This window comes from Jaculus jaculus, chromosome 8 (genome assembly GCF_020740685.1).
Source record: "Jaculus jaculus isolate mJacJac1 chromosome 8, mJacJac1.mat.Y.cur, whole genome shotgun sequence".
NCBI classification, from domain to species: domain Eukaryota; kingdom Metazoa; phylum Chordata; class Mammalia; order Rodentia; family Dipodidae; genus Jaculus; species Jaculus jaculus.
In genome coordinates this window covers 18,066,372-18,087,569 of record NC_059109.1, presented here as the reverse complement: position 1 = coordinate 18,087,569, position 21,198 = coordinate 18,066,372, and the positions used below count along the sequence as shown (strand labels likewise).

Below are 21,198 nucleotides of genomic sequence, written 5' to 3'. Positions count from 1 at the left end.
CAGGAGAGACCCAGAGCTTGTAGCAAGCAGGCCACCAGCCAGAATCAGCTCCCGCCACAGTGCCAGGCCACCCAGCTTTTTCTGAGCTATAGGAAAAGCCAGGTGAAGGGAGTTGACACTCACAAGCAGCATTCTTAATGAGGGAGAAGACAGAGGGACCAGCTGAGCAGCTCCAGTACCACTCCAGGCACCATGCACAGCTTCCCATCCCCGACAGCCATTGCCGCAAACCACCGGATGACCACCCCCCAGCCACATAGCATCCAGCACAGCTGATCTGAACACCAGATCCAGTGACCCAAGCAGCCTAACTGAGTCCACAGCACAACAGAGAGAGACCAAAGTGGGTACTCAGCATAGGTGAGATTAGAAACCATCCCAAAAGGTAATGAGGCCTTCTTGGTACATAGGCCTCACGGGAAGTGCTAATCTCATCTCGCATGTCAGGGCAAGTTATGTATTACAGATTCTTGGTTGATCTTACCATTCACAAATAACTTGTGTTTTGGTGTTGACTATTGTTGGCTTTGATGTTTCCAGATTTATAGGGCCTTTGTCTTTTTCTTCTGTCATTATTGGGGGCAGGGTCTTCCTCAGCCCCAGTCTGATCTGGAACCCATTATAGATCATAAATCTCTGCCTCCCAGTTGACAGGATTAAGGGTGTGGGGCAACACACACCCTTAGGGACTTTGGCTTCATTAGATTATCTGTTTGTTTTAATCACCACTCTTGCATAAATACTCCCTGCTGTTTTTGATTAAATGTGTATATGGTTCAATTTAATTTTAGAATTTTCCAGTAATTTGCTCCACCCTGCCTACCAGAATACTTGCATAGCAGGTAAACTCAACACCTAGGGTCACTTCTGATGTTACTCTGGGAGTAATATAAGAGCCACATGTGGCACTTTAATCTCCTATCCTGAAGATATATAAAATTAGATTTAAACATCTAAGAATACTGCAGATGATTAGAAAACCCAAACATCAAATTAACTAAAGAGACAAGAATTTCTACATTATAATACAAGAAACACAAAAAATCAAGACAATTCAATTCCACGAAAAATTATAAGTCCATAGTCAGGTGTGGTTGCACACATCTTTATCCTAGCACTTAGGAGGCAGAGGTAGGAGTATCACCATGAATTCAAGGCCACCCTGAGACTACATAGCAAATTCCAGGTCAGCCTGATCTATAGTGAGACCCTAACTCAAAAAAAAAAAAAATTAAGTCCATCAGAAATGCCTTCTATGGAGACTAATTTAGATGAAATGCCTGACAAAGAATTCAAATAACATTATTATATCCATGTTCCAAAAAAAAAAAAAAGAAAAAAGTCCTGAAAGAATCCTAAGAGAACACAGGACATCAGCTTAAGAAAATATGGCAATCAATACAAGACATGAGTAAAGAAATAGAAAAAAAAATACCAATCAGAAATACTAGAAATGAAAAACAGAGTAAATCAAATATAAAACTCTGTGGAAACTCTCACCAGTAGAATGGATCAAGGAGAGGGCAGAATATCTAAACTAGAAGACACAGTGGCAGATCTAATACAGCCCTACAAAGAGAAAGACAAACCAATAGGAAGGCATGAATGGGAATTTCAAGACATTTGGGACATTATGAAGAGATCAAACACGAGAATTCGGGGCATAGTAGAAGGAGAATTTCTCTCGAATGGCATAACAGGTATTTTCAACAAAAAAATCATAGAAGAAAACTTCCCCCAAGTAGGGAAAGTGATGACGGTATAGATACAGGAAGCCTATAGAATGCTAAACAGACAAAATCAGGAAGAACCTCATTACCATATTATAATTAAACTACTAAACACAAACCAAAGACAGTATATTCAAAGCAGTTACAGAGAAAAATAAAGTGACATGTAAAGGCAATCCCATCAAGAATAACAGCAGATTACTTACACAAATGTTAAAAGCCAGAAGGGCTTGGAACGATGCATTCCAAGCTCTGAAAGAAAACAACCATCAACCAAGATTCCTTTATCCTGAAAATCTATCCATCCAAATTGATGGAGAAATAAGGACGTTCCACAACAAAAGCAGACTAAATGAATATATGACCACTAAGCCAGCTCTACAGAAACTACTTGAAGGAATCCTTCAGGCTGAAAAGAAAGAAAAGCACACACATGAGGAAACAGGAAAAAACAAAACAAAACATAATAATAGTAAATGCAAGAGATTAAAGGAAAAACAGAAAGAACTACAAAACAAGAATGGCAAGAATTAACACACACCTTTCAATAATAACTCTGAACATCAATGATGTCAATACCCCTACCAAAAGACACAGGCTTGCAGACTGGGTTAAAAGGCAGGATCCTCCTATTTGTTGCCTTCAAGAAACTCACCATTCTATAAAAGATGTATACTATCTTAAGGTGAAAGGATGGAAAATGGTATTTCAAGCAAATGGGCCTAGAAAACAAGCAAGTGTTGGTATTCTACTATCTGATAGACTTCAAACCAACATTAATGAGAAAAGATAAAGAAAGGCACTTCATATTGATTAAAGGAACAATGTAACAGAAGGACATTACAATCCTAAACATATCTGTACCTAACACGGGGGCTCCCAGTTTCATAAAACAAACACTATTAGAATTAAGGTCACAGATAATACCAAACACAACTGAAGTGACTTCAATACCTGAGTCATCAATTGACAGGTCATTCTGGCAAAAAAAAAAAAAAAAAAAAAAAAGCAGAGAAGCATCTGAATTAAGTGAGGTCATTTAACAAATGGACCTAGCAGATATCTACAGAACAGTCCATCCAAATGCTGCAGATTACACACATGTGTCAGCAGCACATGGAACATTCTCGAAAATAGACCATAGATTAGGACACAAAGCAAATCTTAACAAATACAGGAAAATTGAAATAATTCCTTGTACTCTGATCACAATAGGATTAAGCTACAAATAAACAGCAAGAAAAACTATAGAGCATACACAAAATCACAGGAACTAAACAATACACTACTAAATGGTGAATGGGTCAATGAAAAATCCAAGAAGTAAATCAAAAAATTAATAGAATCAAATGATACTGAGAACGCAGCATACCAAAACCTTGGGGACACAATGAAGGCAGTCCTAAGAGGGAAATTAATAGCTTTAATTGCCCATATTAAGAAATTAGAGCCGGGGGCTGGAGAGATGGCTTAGCGGTTAAGCGCTTGTCTGTGAAGCCTAAGGACCCCTGTTCAAGGCTCGGTTCCCCAGGTCCCACATTAGCCAGATGCACAAGGGGGCGCACGCGTCTGGAGTTCGTTTGCAGAGGCTGGAAGCCCTGGCGCTCCCATTCTCTCTCTCTCCCTCTATCTGTCTTTCTCTCTGTGTCTGTCGCTCTCAAATAAATAAATTTAAAAAAAAGAAAAAAGAAATTAGAGCCAGGCGTGGTGGCACATGCCTTTAATCCCAGCACTTGGGAGGCAGAGGTAGGAGGATTGTCGTGAGTTTGAGGCCACCCTGAGACATAGTGAATTCCAGGTCAGCCTGAGCTAGAGCGAGAACCCTACCTTGAAAAATAAAAATAAAATAAAATAAAAAATAGAAAAGTTGCAAATAAACACCTTAATGCTTCAACTTATGGCCTTGGAAAAAGAAGAACAAGCCAAACCAAAAACCAAAATACAGAAAGAAATAATAAAGATTAGGGCAAAAATTGAAATAGAAACCAAAATAAATAAATAAAATCAATGAAACAAAGTTGGATAAACAAGGTTGAAAAACCCTTAGCCTTTTAGGAAGTAGAATTTTATGGTACCATTGCCATTTGGGTCTAGATTAGTGTTTCTCACCCCTTTGATGCCCTCCCCTCCCTCCCCATCCCTCCTAGTGTCTAGTCCATAAGATGCTTGCTGGGTGTGTAAGGTATCTTGGGTAGATTCAGGTTAGGTGCTGTAGATGAGTGAGATTATGTGGCGATTTTTTTTTTTTTTCTGTGATTGAGTAAGTTCACTGAGAATGATCTGTTCCAGGTTCAACCATTTTTTTTTAATTTTTATTTATTTATTTATTTATTTATTTATTTATTTATTTTTATTTATTTGAGAGCGACAGACACAGAGAGAAAGACAGATAGAAGAAGAGAGAGAGAATGGGAGCGCCAGGGCTTCCAGCCTCTGCAAACGAACTCCAGATGTGTGCGCCCCCTTGTGCATCTGGCTAACATGGGACCTGGGAAACTGAGCCTCGAACCGGGGTCCTTAGGCTTCACAGGCAAGCGCTTAACTGCTAAGCCATCTCTCCAGCCCTCAACCATTTTCCTCAAATTTCTTCGTGTCATTTTTTCTTACTGTTGAATAGAATTCCATTGTGCAGATATACTACATCTTAGTTATCCATTCTTCTACTGATGGACATCTGGGTTGATTCTAGCTCTTAGCTATTATGAATTGAGCCACTACAAACATGGTTGAGCAAATCTCTCTGGCCTGTGGTTTGAAGGTTTTAGGGTAGATGCCCAGTAAGGGAATAACTGGGTCTGTTGGTATCTCTATAGTCAGCTTTTTCAGGAGTCTCCATATTGCTTTCCAAAGTGGTTGTACCATCCTACATTCCTACCAACAGTGGATGAGTGTTCCTGCTTCTCCACATCCTCACCAGCATTTATTTTTGATTGATTTTTTGATGTTTGCTATCCTTATTGGGGTAAGGTGGAATCGCATAGTTGTTTTAACTTGCATTTCTCTGATGATTAGGGATGATGAACATTTTCTTAAGTGTGTGTTTGTCATTTGTATTTCTTCCTCTGTGAACTGCCTGTTCATCTCTTTGCCCCATTTTGTGAGTGGGGTGTTTGACTTCTTACTGTTTAGATTTTTGAGTTCTTTGTAGATTCTAGAGATTAGGCCTCTATCAGTTGGATAACCCACAAATATTTTCTCCCATTCTGTGGGTAATCTATTGTAATCTATTCTACTTTCTAAAAGGCAGACCAAATGGCTGAACCTTCACCAGGCCCTTATAGGAAACACCTGAACCACAAGACACTGGAGAGGGTAGGATCAAGTCTAACCTAAATCCTCTACATCTTCCCTCCCTCCCTCTCCCTCTTCCTCTCCCTCTCTCTCTCTCTCTCTCCTCTCTAACTTCTATATATTAGTTACATTTTTTCCTCATTTTCTTAGGGGACACTGACCTGTAACTCCCAGTACCAGCATGGGGCTATCACTCACAATGAGCTTTTGATCAAAGAAACCTACAAGGCTTTCTAAAAGAATGACAGATTTCTGTCCGAGTACTTGATGACCCACCAAAGGTTAGTGGTAAGACCCTATTGCTGAAGACACCATATGCAGCTGACATGTAAAATGGAACAGCACGGCTGGAAGCCAGGAGAGAGTCAGTCCCCAGAAAGTCAGCACATCTAGTGCCAGAAGGTGCTACATGGGAGACTGGGGGAAATGACCAATATCTGTCCAAGCAACTCATGGTCCAACCTACTTAGCAGCAAATAACCTGGTGTGATGCCCACACAAGTGCAATAGTGGCACACAGCCATGGTGGGGAACCAACTGCTCTTGATTTGGCTAACTGATCCCCTCAGTGGTACAAGACCCATAGCTGGAGCTGGGAAACAAGTCAGAACCATATCCAAACATAAGACCACTCTCCAGTATCAAGCTACCATCAATCATGGGCTACAAGAGGGCCTACACCTATTAAACTCTCTATAAAAAAAAGTAAGGGCTATCTCATTTGTCCTGGTGCTAACTTACTCTCCGTTGGAGAATCTGCTTCTCTTTTTCAGATAGATGCAGATCCTAAGGAGAGAGCTACCCCATCATACCTCAAAAGGGCCCCAGCTGAAACTAAGGAAAATTGGGGAAACAAGCAAGGGTGCTATTTTCCTGATGAACCAGATACCAGCACAAGGGAGAAGGAGACCAACACAGAGAAAAATCAACTCCTACCAAATCAGAGAGCCAGAGCCTCAGAGGCCCCCAACACCTCATCACTGAAGCAGACCAAAAATGAACCCAACATGGCTCAGGGAAATTTTGCAGAAGAGGGGGCAGAAAGAATGTCAGAGCTACATGTTGGGTCATGATATACAGAGACATTTATCGTACCAATAACTGTGGGCTAACTCCACAATGCACGACCCATATACCTCAACAAGGAGGGGCTAATGGGGAGGGGGTAGGTCACAGATGAGCCTAATAATGGTACCAAACTGCCTGTACTTGCAGAATAGAAAAATACTTAAAAAAAGAAATAAATAAAAATTATATGTATATATATATACACACACACACACAAAAGAAAAACCCTTAGCCAATCTGACCAAAAGAAAGACAGAAGAGACACAATTCAATAAAGTTAGAGATGAAAAGGCACTATTACAACAGATACCAATGAAATTCAGAAAATCAAGGGGATATTCTTTAAGAAAATATATTCCAAGTTTGAAAATCTGAAATAAATGGATGATTTCCTTGATTCATATGACCTACAAAAATTAAATCAAGATGAGATAGACCATTTAAACAGACCTATGACAAGCACAGAGATCAATACAAAAATTTAAAAAATTTTTCATGTGCGTTGATTGCTCTTTTCATGAGGAAATACACACAGTGCTTTAAACACCAAACTTGCAGGTTAAAATTCAGAACAGAAGTACTGAGGAGATAGCTCAGTTGGTAAAGTACTTGGCACGCAAGAATAATGACCTGATTTCAATCTCCAAAATAAATTTAAAACAAACAAACAAAAAAATCTGTGTGTGTGTGTGTGTGTGTGTGTGTGTGTGTGTGTGTGTGTAAAATCCCAGTGCTGGAAGGTAGAGACAAGAGGGTCCCTTCAGGCCAATGCCTGTCTCAAAAGGTGAATGATATTTCTGAAGAATAACACCCCAAGTTGTCTCCTGGTCTCCCCATGTGCACACACATAGTGCACGCATACTCACACACACTTTGGTGGTTTGAATGCAAAATTCCCCCATGAGTTTTGAATATTTGGTCCCTAGCTGGTGGCAATTTGGAAAAGTTATGGAGCCTTTGGGGGATAGAGCCTTGATGGAGGAGGTGTCACTTAGGGTGGATTTTGGGGTAAAATAGCCCAGCTCCAAGCCCAGTTCTAAAACTACTTCCTATCCGCTGATGGAAAGTGACCCAGGGTTCCTGGTCAGGCCTGTCATGCTTTCTTCACTCCAGTTTCCCCGTGAAACTTTAAGCAGAAATAAACCCTTTCCTCCCATGAGCCACTTCTGGTCTGGTGTTTTGTTCCAGTAATGAGAAGATAACGGTAACACACACACACATTCACACCATTGTCAGGTACGATGTCAGCTACTATGTGCAATGTTTCATTTTCATTGTCAACCTGACTGGATTTTGGAATCACCTAGGAGACACATCATTGAATGTGCCTTTGAAGTTTCCAGAGAGCCTTAACAGGATAGGGACAAGTGTCCAACCAGAGGAAACGTGGGCGGAAATGGTTGATTTTGGCCTACAGACTCAAGACGAAGCTCCATGATGGCAGGAGAAAAAGTGACATGAGCAGAATCTGGACCGCACCTCTTGGCCAAGGTCAAGCGGACAACAGCTGGCTGTAACACCCAAAAGATCAACCCCAAAACTGCAGATTCTCTAGGAACATCAGTTCCCAAATTTCCACCAGCTGGGGACCAAGCATTGAGAACACAGGAGTTTATAGGGGACATATGATCAAACCACTATGAACATGGACCCTAAATGTGGATGGCGCCAACCCACAGCCTGAATAAAAGGAGTGAGGAGTGAGGGGTGGGTGGAGATTGGGCCGAACACCAGCTTCATCTCTCCCTGCTTCGGGATTACAGATAAACTTCAAGTAGACAACCCAGGCTCCCGTTGCCATACTTTCCCACCATGTTCAACTCTTTTCAAGTCTCTTAAAGCATGAGCAAAATAAACAATTCCTTCCTTGAGTTGCTCTGGTAGCATATGTGGCCACAGCGACGAAAACAATCACTAATACAGTACAACTTTGCTCAGTGGTTAAGGCACTTGCCTGAAAAGCCTAATGACCCAGGTCTGATTCCCCAGTACCCATATAAAGTCAGGAGCACATGCTTCTGGAGTTTGTTTGCTGGGCGTGGTGGCGCACGCCTTGAATCCCAGTACTTGGTAGGCAGAGGTAGGAGGATCGCCCTGACTTCAAGGCCACCCTCAGACTACATAGTAAATTCCAGGTCAGCCTGAGCTACAGTGAGACCCAACCTTGGGAAAAAGAAAAAGAATTACTATTATTCTCACTCTACAGATTTGGAATGTTTCAATAATTGCCTAAGACCATACACCCATCAGAGACTGCTGTTCTCTTGGCACCAAAGCCAGGCTATGTAAAATCGTCTTACCTGGAGGCTTGATCTTGCCTGCACTGTGTTTTCTTTTTGTTTTGATGCCATGATGTTTCTGTTAGAAAGAAAAGATGATCGTTATGGTGAAGCCTTGGAGAGTTACAGGTCATAAGGCATTCTTGGGTTTCCCAGAGAAACTGAAGTTAAGGACATAGTACCCAAGACAGGGACGGTAGGAAGATGGACAAGAACGACCTCCCTGGAAGTGCTTTTGAACGATGGTCTGAAGGAAGGGAGGACCTGAAAGAGGGCAGGAAAAAACTCGTTGGCAGTTCAGTCACCTGAGCACCAGAAAAACAAAGTTAACTTCTCCAAGCTCCCCAGAGGAGGGCAGCAATGATTAGATAAGAACTCATGACTTTAGAGCATCTTCTCTTTTCAGATCACAGTGACCTTGGGCCGACTCAGAAGGTATCATGGTGCTGGAAAGAAGTGACTGGAGTACTGAGTAACGTCTCAATTACACCTTCCAAGGCTCAGGGCTTAATGCAGAAGAGGTGGCGGAAAGAATGTAAGACCAAAGGAAGGGTAGGTCTCCTTACAACATGCTCCCTCCAGACATAAAATGGCCTGGATATCCATGACCTCATAGTGCTTGACACTACCTACACAAGACCATCATAAGAGGAGGAAAAGATCATAACATCAAAATAAAAGAGAGACTGATTGAGATTGGGAGGGGATATGATGGAGAATGGAATTTCAAAGGGGAAAGTGGGGGGAAGGAGGGTATTACCATGGGATATTTTTTATGATCAAGGAATGTTAATAAAAATTGAGAAAAAAAAGAACTCATGACTTCTGATTCCAAGTCCATCAAATCATGCAGTTTCCAGGAATGGAGAGATCGCTCAGTGGTTAGACAGACATTTGCCTAAGGACCTGGGTTCGATTCCTCTGTACCCACACAAAGCCAGATGCACAAGGTGGTACATGTGTCTGGAGTTTCTTTGCAGTGGCTAGAGGCCTAGCGTACCCATTCTCTCTCTCTCTCTCTCTCTTTATTCCCCCCCCTCAAATAAATAAACAAAATATATTTTTTAATTGTGTAATTATAGTTGTCTAAAGAGTGATAGACTCTGGATGTGCCGGAAGGATTGAACAAAGGGAAGGCCGAGGAGAAATGGGGGCATTTGCCCACTCACCTGCAGGAAGCCACTGAGGCCCATCGTGACAGTGAAGACGGAGATGAGCCACACCAGTCTGGCTCTCATTTCTGGCAGCTCCTTTTCCCTTCTGTGGGCTGGGCATCAGCAGGCAGGTGCATAGTCTGTGACTAGACAAGGAGGGCAGCGGTAAGTTTATGAGGCAAAAACAAGCCTTTTTGGGCTAAAGAGAGAGGTCAGAGCTGGGCTCTCCTGCTAGTCTTCCGTTGCTTCCTGGGCCAACTTGAAACTTCATCTGAGGTGGTGTATTCATCTGGAGTTTGTTTGCAGTGGGTGGAGGCCCTGGTGTACCCATTTCTTTTTTCTCTCTCTCCCTCTCTTTCCCTGTCTCTCAAATAAATAAAAATAAACTTCATCTGAGGCCTCTCGTCCCCAGCGGCTACTGCACTGGCTCGGGCCTAAAGAGAAAAGCACTGGGAACCAAGTAAAAACTACCACCAACCTGACCTGTTTCTGACACCCTTTAGGGAAACATGAAAAAGAAGCAATGAGACACACACGACTTTTGTATGTAATCTCATGTCCTCCACAGTTCTGAGCCCATCAGTATTTTGACATAGAGGAAGGATGAGGAAAAAATGAATGAGACATCAAAACAGAGGAAGGGCTACTTGGAAAAAGGAGGGTGCTCACTAGAATGCAGTGGTGAAGAGGGACCAAAGAGGGTGATGGAATGGGAATACAATCAAATTACAGTACATTTGGGTATTAACATTCTCAACTTGATCTTGGCCCAAAGGCCAAGAAGCGATGTAGGTATGAACATTCTCTATAAAAGATACCGAAAACTGGGCTGGAGAGATGGCTTAGTGGCTAAGGCACTTTCCTGTGAAGCCTAAAGACCCATGTTCGATTCTCCAGGACCCACATAAGCCAGATGCACAAGGTAGCACACATGTCTGGAGTTCGTTTGCAGTGGCTACAGGCTGCGGCATAGCCATTCTCTCTCCTCTCCACTGGCTCTCTCCCTCTGTCTGCTTGCAAATAAATAAAACTGTAAAGAAAGACTTTCAGAATCCTGGGAGAGCTGACCAGGAGGCATTGACACCACAGCCTGGGTGTTCATATCACACCTCGTTCCTACGGCCGCTGGGGCTCAGCTCGCAGCTATGTTGATATGACCTTCTGTGGCAAAACTTGCCAGGGCGGGACCCCTCCCCCACCACACACACACACACACACACACACACACACACACACACACTTCCTAGAATTCATTCAAGTGACTTCATTTCTGATAACCCTCGTCCTTCAGCGCACCATGAACAATCATTAGAATTCGCTGCTACGCCTCTAGAGACGTGATTCATTGTCTCCCTGCTTGTTCAGTGATGTGGTTTTGGATTCCAAACATCAAGTGTTTATGCCAACAGCTGTCTACTGATTCACAGTGATGCTGACCTGGACTGGCTCTCACCAACGCTGCCCGGCATCTTGAGCAACGATCTAATCTTAGGCACACTTGGGCTCTGGACTGGTGTTCTGCCTTCAATATATCTGGAATTATGTTTCTTCCTCTATAAATAGAAAAGTTCCCAGTAGATTGATATCTCTCCTCTCTGTCTAAAACTCACATGTGTACCTGGGCACACGTGCATCATCCCACCCCCAGGACATCCCTCATTCACCCACAGGCATACACACACACACACACACACACACACACACACACACACACAAAACACAACAACACAACACACACAGTGATGGAAAAAGCAGGCCTCCACATAGGAACTAAGAAAATCCGTGGCTCAAACAGGATTATGTAGAGGACCTGTGTAACCTTGGCTTTATTCAGTTTCTCATTTTGGTGTTTGGTAATGCTTTCGTTGGGGTGTGTTTTTGTACAGAAATCCTTGAGCCACTGGCATTTGAGGCAAGTCTCGTGTTTCTTTAAGTGGGCAGATGGAAATAAGAAGATGGTGACAAAAGACCTAGGAAAAGAGAAGAACGGAACCGGCTCCACAGCTGGAAAAAAGCTTGGAGATTAAAAAAGTTATATGAGCCATTCTCCCTATGAAAGGGCAGTAATTTATTTTTTTAATTATTTATGTATTTATTTAAGAAATAGAAGAAACAGAGAAGAATAATTGGTGACCAGGACCTCCAAACCTCTGCAGATGAACTCCAGATGCAGGCACTACTTTGTGTGTCTGACTTTACATGGGCACTGGGGAATAGAACCCAGGTTGTTAGTTTAGGCTTTGTAGGCAAGTACCTTACCTGCTGAACCATATCTCTAGCCCACAAGGTTGTTTTTTGTTTTTGTTTTTGTTTTTAGAGGTAGGGTCTCACTCTAGCCCAGGCTGACCTGGAATTCACAATGTAGTCTCAGGGTGGCCTCGAACTCACAGCAATCCTCCTACCTCTGCCTCCTGAGTGCTGGGATTAAAGGCATGCGCCACCACGCCCAGCTCAAGGTGTATTTGATCGTATGCCCTTAGTAATCATTTAAAAAATTATTATGTACTCACCATTCAGATTGCAATTCTATTACTATATGCATATTTTCTAATTTTCACTATAGATTATTTTATTTATTCATTTGCAAGTACAGAGAGAGAGAGAGAGAGAGAAGAGAGAGAGAGAATGGGTGCACCAGGACCTCCAGCCACTGCAAACAAACTCCAGACGCATGCACCTCTATGTGCATCTGGCTTTATGTGAGTACAGGGGGTGGGGGGAGATCAAAACTGGACTGTTAGCCTTTGCAGGTCAGCGCCTTAACCCCTGAGCCATCTCTCCAGCCCTAGATCATTCATTTATCTATACTTTCACTCTTGTCTGCCAATCACCAAATCTAAGCCAGAATAGCCTGAAAATGTTGGCTGGTCTTTATTCTTGTTTTCTCCTCATAGTGTTTATTACATTCCTGGGTGTCTTCTGAGATTGACTGAGAACCTACTAAGAATTAAGCCACTGGGCAGAGAACAAAGACATAACTTTTTAAGCTACATTTATTTATGTGCAAAGAGAGAGGTGGGGGAGAGGATAAGGGAACCCCAGAGCCTCTTGCCACTAAAAATGAACTCCAGATGTATAGGCCACTCTGCACATTTGGTTTTACATGGGTACTTTGGAAGCGGGTCGTCAGACTTTGTAAGCAAGTGCCTTTAGCCACTGAGCCATCTCTCCAACACCAATATTTAAAATTTTTTAACATATCATTTGTATTTATTTATTTATTTGAGAGAGAGAGAAAGAGAGAGAGAGAGAGAGAGAGAGAATGGATGCGCCAGGGCCTCTAGCTGCTGCAAACAAATTCCAGATGTGCATGCCCCCTTGTACATCTGGCTTATGTGGTCCTGGGGAGTCAAACCTGGGTCTTTTGGCTTTGCAGGCAAGCGCCTTAACTGCTAAGCCATCTCTCCAGCCCTTTAGCACCAATTCTTTAAAAGAATTTTTTAAAATTTTTGCTTATTTATTTGAGAGCGATAGACAGAAAGAGAAAGAGGCAGAGAGAGAGAGAGGGAATGGGTGTGTCAGGGCCTCCAGCCACCTCAAACAAAGTAAATGATGTCCCTGAGGAATGCCACCCAAGGTTGTCCTCTGGCCTCTGCATGCACACACGCACATGTGCACCCCTTTACACACATAACGTAAAACTAACCCCAATACCACTAATAATTTGTCAGCCATTTCCCCAAATTGACCTCCAAAACAACAACAGTACTGCTTTGCACTATGAGCCAGTCAGTTTTTATTTCTTGTGGCATGATTTTTTAAAGTATTTTATTTCTTTATTCATTTACAAAGCGAGAAGGGAGAGAGAGAGAGTGGGCACACTTCGTGCACCTGGCTTTACATGGGTACTGGAGAACTGATCCCAGACCAGCACGCTTGGCAAGTAAGTACACTTAACCACAGACACATCTCCTCAGTCCCTTGAGGCAGGATTCTGATAACTCTTGACAGTGGTGTGACTGTCCTCTGTGTTCCTTATAACAAGCTCCTTTGATCAGAAACGACAGCATGCATTGTAGTTTCAAAGTTCTTTCTCACGAACATGACTATCTTGATTATCCTTTCTGTCTTTTTCTTTTTTCATCTGTTTTGCATGTTAGACTAGCAATCTGCCACTGAGCTATATACTTCCAGCCCTAGACTTCACACAGGGGACAAAAGCCATACATTTGGGCAGTGGCCATGGGGGTGACACGAAACTCACCACAGTGCTGAGAAGAAGTGACAGTGGAGTGTTCAGCACTAAGCGAGACATCTCTATCACACCCGCCAAGGCCCAATGACCCAGTGTGGAAGAAGTGGCAGAAAGGATGTAAGAGCTAAAGGAAGAGGAGTGCTGACAATGCTGTCTCTCAGACACAAAGTGGGCTTCTTTTCATGACTTCAAAGCGGCTCCACAAGACCTGAATAGCAGGAGGAAAACCTCATGACATCAAAATATAAGAGAGACTAATTGAAAGGAAGATGTGGTTCAGTGGAGGGCAGATTTGGGAAGAAGGAAATGGGGGGTGATGGGAGGAGATTGTGATCATGGTACATTGTCTATAGTTTTATTTCTCTTTTTTTTTTCGAGGTAGGGTTTCACTCTAGCTCAGGCTGACCTGGAATTCACTCTGCAATCTCAGGGTGGCCTTGAACTCATGGCGGTCCTCCTACCTCTGCCTCCCCAGTGCTGGGATTAAAAGCGTGCACCACCACTCCCAGCTACATTGTCTATGTTTATGGAAGTTGTCAATAAAAAGTTTTTTCCTTATTCTCAAATAATTTTATTAACTCATTGCAAACTGTTTCAACTGTAATGGTGCATTAAAAGGAATAATTAGACTTTAATAGTCTAAACTATAATGCATACTTAATTATTTTATAATATCAAAATATTTTTCTTTAGGCTAAGAGGAAATGATGATGGCCACATCAATCCATGATTACATCACTCAATCTGATTGTGAGACATTGTAAGTGACCCATGCAAAATAAAGACAGAACTTACAGGGCATAGCCCCATGGTATAGATACATGGGTAACTTCAGTAGGGTAGAGTGAGCACCCTGGTTCGATATGATTGCGATGGGATAGATAGGGTCTGAGTCAGGAGGTTCAAGAAATTCCATGTATCAAGGACAATTGTAGGATAAATTGGAAAAAAAAGATCTTTTGATGTTTTCTATTATTATTAACAACATATTTCATAAGGCTACATCATGTTTGGTCCCCTCTTCTCCCTCATGCCTGCCCCCATTCTGTCAGGGTTACTCCTCAGTGGGGTTGTAGGTATTCCCTATGGAATAAAAAGTTTTTTAAACAAACACACAAGATGGTTGGGAAGAACTTATAAATCAGGCCCTTGCAGGGTCTTCATATGTGAGCCAGGCATGGTGGGGCACGCCTCTACTCCCAGCACTCGGAGGCAAAGGTAGAAGGACGGCCATGAATTTGAGGGCAGACTGGGACTACATAGTCACTTCCAGGCCAGGCCGGGCTACAGCAAGTCCCTACCTCAAAAAATATTTCTTTTTTCCCCCAGGGTCTCTGTATGTGAATGGTCAGACTAAAGATGCTACAAATTCCTGTGAAGTTATATAGTTATTCTTTGTGATTTATTTTCTTGTTTATTCGTTTTAGAGTCAGGGCTTCCAACTCACAGGCCTCTGCCTCATCAGTGCTGGGATTACAAGCCAGGGCCGCTGTGTCCCCACGCCCCCTTTGAGCAATGCATTTGCCATAAGGGGAAAACAATGATGGCTACTCACTGAATGCTAAAAACCAACTCTAAGTCTTGTTATACATTTTGATAATATTCTTGTCACAATATTATAAAGATTAAAAGTAAGTTTTCCAGTCCCATTGCCCATGTGATTCTTGTAGACACACAAGCAGTTGCCTGGCATCCCTGTTACCTTAAAAATACTGCATCCATTGGGCTGGAGAGATGGCTTAGCAGTTAAGGCGCTTTCCTGCAAAGCCAAAGGACTCGGGTTCCATTTCCCAAGACCTACATAAGCCAGATGTACAAAGGGGGTGTATGCATCTGGAGTTGGTTTGCAGTGGCTAGAGGCCCTGTAGCACTCCACCCCTCAAATAAATAAAAAATAAAATGTTTAAAAAACATTACATCCAGCTGAGCATGATGACACTGGCCTTTAGCCCAGCACTCGGGAGGCAAAAGTAGGAGAGTTGCCATGTGTTCAAGGCCACCCTGAGACTACACAGTGAATTCCAGGTTGGCCTGGGCTAGAATGGGACCTTACCTCAAAATACCAAATTTAAATATATATATATATATATATATATATATATATATATATATATATATACACACACACATACATACATACATATAAATGTCATCCATTCAGAATCCTTCAGGGCTCCATGCTATGCCCAGGGTAACAGCTTACTTGGTGTCTTGAATTTTTAAAAATATTTTGGTTTTATTTATTTGACAGAGAAAGAGGGAGAGGGAGAGAGAATGGGCATGCCAGGGCCTTTAGCCACTGTGCAGCTGGCTAATATGGGTCCTGGGGAATTGAACCTGGGTCCTCTGGCTTTGGAGGCAAAGGCCTTAACCACTAAGCCACCCTCTAGTCCGGTGTCTTGAATTTGGAACCTCTGCTCTCTGCCCTCCAGTTCTACAAAGCATTCTCTCCCACATCAAAATTCCAGGCCAGCTAGAATTGCTCCAGGTTAGGGCAAGGTGAGGCGCTGCTTCCAAAGGTTCATGTAGTTTGAATTTTGATACAAGTGGCCAAATAGCCCACCAGAGCCGTACCCATTTCTACCCCCAACAACGTACAGAAATGGTCCTTTTCTCATAATGCCACCAACATCTTTCCAGTGTGCACAAACTGATGAGCAAAACATCCAGCTACGGGAGCCAAAGAGATGGCTCAGCAGTTTAGGAGTTTGCTTGTTGCTAAGCTAAAAGATCAGGGTTCAATTCCCCAGTACTTATGTAAAGCCAGGTTCACAGAATGGCGCATGCATCGGAAGTTTCGTTGCAGTGGCTACAGACCCTGGCATATTCATTCTCACTCACTCTCTCCCCTTGACAATAAATAAGACTATTTTTAAAAGTATTCATCTCCTTGTTTTAGTTTTCATGTCTTTAATTATTAGCAAGATTAAACATTTTAGGTGCTTATTAGACATCTACATTTTTCGGCTTACATTACCATATTTTATGTTTTCCTACTGGAATGTTCATCTTTTTCTTAGGAACCATTTCTGTATAGCTAAGCTACTAGATTTTGGGCACTTTTGTGTGAGATATTGGCTCCTATTTCTGTCATTCATCTTATAATCTTTTGTGTTGTTGTGCTTTGTTTGAAAGCTTAAAATATATATTATATTATATTTTTCATTCTTTCCTATTATAAATTTCAAACTTCAGGCCACTCTAAGATTTTTTTTTTTTTCCTGTGGGGCGATCATAAAACTTCTCCTGTGTTGTCTTCTTTTACTTCTTCAGTTTATAATTGAAATTTTAATGCATTTGAATCTTTGCTCCTCCTGGGGTTATTTTAGGTTTTCATGGGAAGAAAAAATATTATTTCCATTTCCTCCAAAAGGAAACGCCAAGGTCATTTCCTGGCTTGTCAAAAACAACCTTGATAATTTCTCACTAATTTTAAAGTCCACCTTTTCATATAATAAAATTGTGATAATCACTTAATTCTACTGTTATCTATATCTTTGCTTTTGCTAGTTACTTGTTTAAATAATATGCTGGTCATCAATGTGAAAGAACATTATATCCCTTTTCATCAGATCTTGGAAGCTAAGCAGGGGAGGGCCTGATTAATAATTGGATGGGAGAAGAATGTTATATTCCTAATAAATACATTAGTAAATTCCAGTATCTTAGCAAAAATAATAACTTTATCTGAGCATGGGGTCCATGCCTAGAGTGTCAGCACTTGGGAGTCTGACAGTAACATTGGTTCAAGTTGAAGGAAGGCAGCCCAGGCTATGTAGTGAGGTCCTGTCTCACCCCCCCCCAAAGAAAGAAAAACAAAGAAATAATCAAGTTAATTCACCCAGATTAAGGGCAGACCATAGTACAAACACAAGTGTGAAAGGTTTTCATGGAAAATATCATCTGTTCAATACAAACTCCCTTCATCCAAAACTGTGCAGGAGTGAATTACTCCCCTGAGAACAGCTGTCCTAATATCACCTGCTTATCCCTAAACAGAAAAGGAAGTCCAGTGGTCAGCATTTTAAAGGCTTATGTTTTCAGAAACAAATGATACAGAACTCTCCTTAAGTACATTAAAGTCTTTATTTTTTAAACTTATTTATTTGCATGTGTGTGTCTGTGTGTGCACACATGCACACATGCATCCAGGGTCTCTTGCCAGTACAAACAAATGCCCATCAGGTTTTATATGGTGGCTACCTTTAACTGCCAGGTCATCTTCCCAATCCCAAGTCTTTACTTAAACTATATATATATATTAATGTATATTAAACAATTTATACAATATATATCATATAGTATATGATATATATTTTATATAATTTAATGTATAAGTATGTTATTTAGGGGCTGGAGTGATGTCACAGTGGTTCAAGGCACTTGCTTGCAAAGCCTGGTGGCCCGGGTTCAATTCTCCAGGACCCACATAAAGCTAGGTGCATGGAGGTGCATGCATCTGGAGTTCATTTGCAGTGCTAAGAGAACCTGGTGCTCCCTTCCCCTTCTCTTTCTCTCTATTTGCCAATATATAAATAAAATATTTTTTAAAACAACACTTTTTAAACTAGAACAAAGAACCAAAACATTCTAGTCTCCAAGGTTGGTGGGCTTTTCAGGTTGAAAACGGACATTTGCACTAAGATGCACAGATGCTGTGAAAACCTGCAAACCTTCAACAAGACTCTATTGATAATTTGTGAGTTTAGGACCGTACACAGGCCTCATTGCTATTCATCTCTTTGTGGTTTTTTCCTTACGGTGTTGGGGATTGAACACAAGGCCGTATACATACTGGAGAAGTGCTCTATCACTGTGATAGATCCTCAGTACCTCTTGGTATTTTCTTTATTCAGTGGACTATACATGAGGAATTTATGGCACTGTCAGCTTTGCCCAAGGCCAGGGCATTTTCCACTTGTATCATTACTTCCTATAGATGTTCACTGGCCACATGTCAGAATCCATGTTTCCATCAGCCATTGAACAGGAAGGAGTCTCTGCAACGGGGAGGGCAGTGGTAGAAAGGTCTTCCCACCTGAGATCTGCACTAGATAAGCGTCTAGCAAGGCGAGCCCCAGCAGTGCATGGAAAAGACGAGATGCTCAGCCGTGAGGCATTCGACCTCTCTAACACGGCAACCCTCCACACTTGGGAGTCACTTTCACAGCTATGAAGACCATGCATCTATCCAGTAAAGGACTCTGCAGATCTGGACATCATGTGGGTACTTCCCTGAGGAGACAAAGACAACTCAGGCAACATCCCAGGACACCAGAGTATCTACAGCTCTGTGTATTCCCCAGGAAAGAATATCTGAAAGCGAACTACAGTCAGGCATGCCTGCCATCCCAGCACTCAGGAGGCAGAGGCAGAAGGATCAGGAGTTCAAGATCAGCCTGGACTACATAAGACACTATCGCAAAGGCAGAGAGAGAGAAAGAGAGGAATAAAAACTACACATAGGGTCTGGAGGGATGGCTTAGTGGTTAAGTGCTTGCCTGTGAAGCCTAAGGACTCTGGTTCAAGGCTCAATTCCCCAGGACCCACATAAGCCAGATGCCCAAGGTGGCGCATGTGTCTGGAGTTCATTTGCAGTGGCTGGAGGCCCTGGTGTGCCTTTTCTCTCTCTCTCTCTCCCTCCTCCTCTCTGTTGCTCTCAAATAGATTAATAAAAAATACAACAACAACAAAAAAAACTCCTACAATTTATGCAGGATTAAACGGAGTGATTTCCACAGTTCATGATTTCATTCGATGTGGCTTTAAGTAGAACTATGAAGTCAGCGTCATTTGCCTGCTCAATGGACGCCACCTCTCCACCTCCTGCTTGCTGACCTCGGGGCACACATACCTCCTCTGCTGTGCCCTGAGATACCCGGTGTCCTTTCACTCACAGTGCTTCCACCGCCTCTCCACCTAGATGCTAAAAGTCACTGCTTGCCAGACACAGGGACATGTGACTAATCTCAGCACTCAGGAGGCAGAGGCAGGGGGAACTTGAGTTCAAGGCCAGCCAAGGCTATCTTGAGAGATCCTGTCTTTAAATTAAAGAAATGAATAAAGCCATTTACTTATGCCATGGTGTGAATGGATGTGTAATTATCCTGTCTAGGAGGGTAGAATTGTGGGGTGAAAGATGACAGAGAAGAAAGAACAGTACTCCCCTCACCAGCAAGAGGAAGACACTGCCCTGGAGTTAGGCAATGTACTGCTGTTTGGAAGAAGATATATGGAGGTTTCAATAAAATTTCCCATCAGCGCTGGGCTTTAGTCTTGGCACTCAGGAGGCAGACATAGGAGGATTGCTGTGAGTTCGAGGCCACTCTGAGACTACAGAGTGAATTCCAGTTCAGCCTGGGCTAGCACCTTACCTCTACCTTAAAAAAAAAGTCCCCACCGGGCTTAGTGGCGCACGCCTTTAATCCCAGCACTCGGGAGGCAGAGGTAGGAGGATTGCCGTGAGTTCAAGGCCACCCTGAGACTACTTAGTTAATTCCAGGTCAGCCTGGACCAGAGTGAGATCCTACTTTGTAAAACCAATAAATAAATAAATAAATAAAAGTTCCCATCAATGCTGGAGAAATGGCTCAATGGTTAAGGCACTTGCCTGCAAAACCTAACAACCCAGGTTCAATTCCCTAGTACTCACATAAAGCCAGATGCACAAAGTGGCGCACGAGTCTGGAGTTCGTTTGTGGTGGCAGGAGACCCTGGCACGCCCGTTTTCTTTCTCTCTCTCATCTCTCTGTTTTTGCTTGCAAATATATAAATAAGTAAAAATATCTTTATAAAAAATTTGGCCAGATTGCCGGGTGTGGTGGTGCACGCCTTTAATCTCAGCACTCAGGAGGCAGAGGTAGGAGGATCACTGTGAGTTTGAGGCCACCCTGAGACTACAGAGTGAATTTCAAGTCAGCCTAGGCTAAATGAGATCTTACCTCAGAAAACAAAACAAAACAAACAAACAAGCAAAATCGGCCAGGTATGGTGGCACACGCCTTTAATCTCGGCAGAGGTAGAAGGATTTCTGTGAGCTCAAAAACAGCCCAAGAGTACACAGTCAGTCCGAGCTTGAGTAAGACTGTACCTCAGAAAACAAAACAAAACAAACAAACAAACAAACAAACAAAAAACACTTTGCAGCAGCTGTCATCATGCCTAATGTGAATGTAAGTCAAGCTTACAAGACCAAACACGCACATGTATTCACATGTTCAATCTTAACCCTATTGCTAACATTTTACAAAGTATGTCACCACAGCAAGACAAGCTATACCATTTGCCCAAGGTTATATTATTTTTCTGGCCATTATTATAAGATTGTTTTTAATTTTGGTTATGGTGGGGTTGTTAGTGTTGTTTCTTTTTTATTTGGTTGTTTGTTTTGAGACAGGGTCTCACTCTAGCCCAGGCTGACCTCTCAGGGTGGCCTTGAACTCACGACAATCCTACTTCTGCCTCCTGAGTGCTGGAGGGCT

At 42.4% G+C, this 21,198-nt stretch overlaps 1 protein-coding gene across 2 annotated transcripts in view; it reads right to left on the bottom strand.

The window, feature by feature from the left end:
- The window catches only part of Adgrf1 (adhesion G protein-coupled receptor F1), a 61,970-nt gene that overhangs the window by 39,340 nt on the left and 1,432 nt on the right, over window positions 1-21,198 (bottom strand). For both annotated transcript variants that reach the window (XM_045157302.1, XM_012947613.2), the window contains exons 2-3: window positions 9,538-9,668; window positions 8,390-8,447 (exon numbers count right to left, since the gene is read on the bottom strand). In XM_045157302.1, the coding sequence (XP_045013237.1) occupies window positions 8,390-8,447; window positions 9,538-9,606 (127 nt within the window). In that variant the 5' untranslated portion in view covers window positions 9,607-9,668. The remainder of the gene's footprint in view (window positions 1-8,389; window positions 8,448-9,537; window positions 9,669-21,198) is intronic.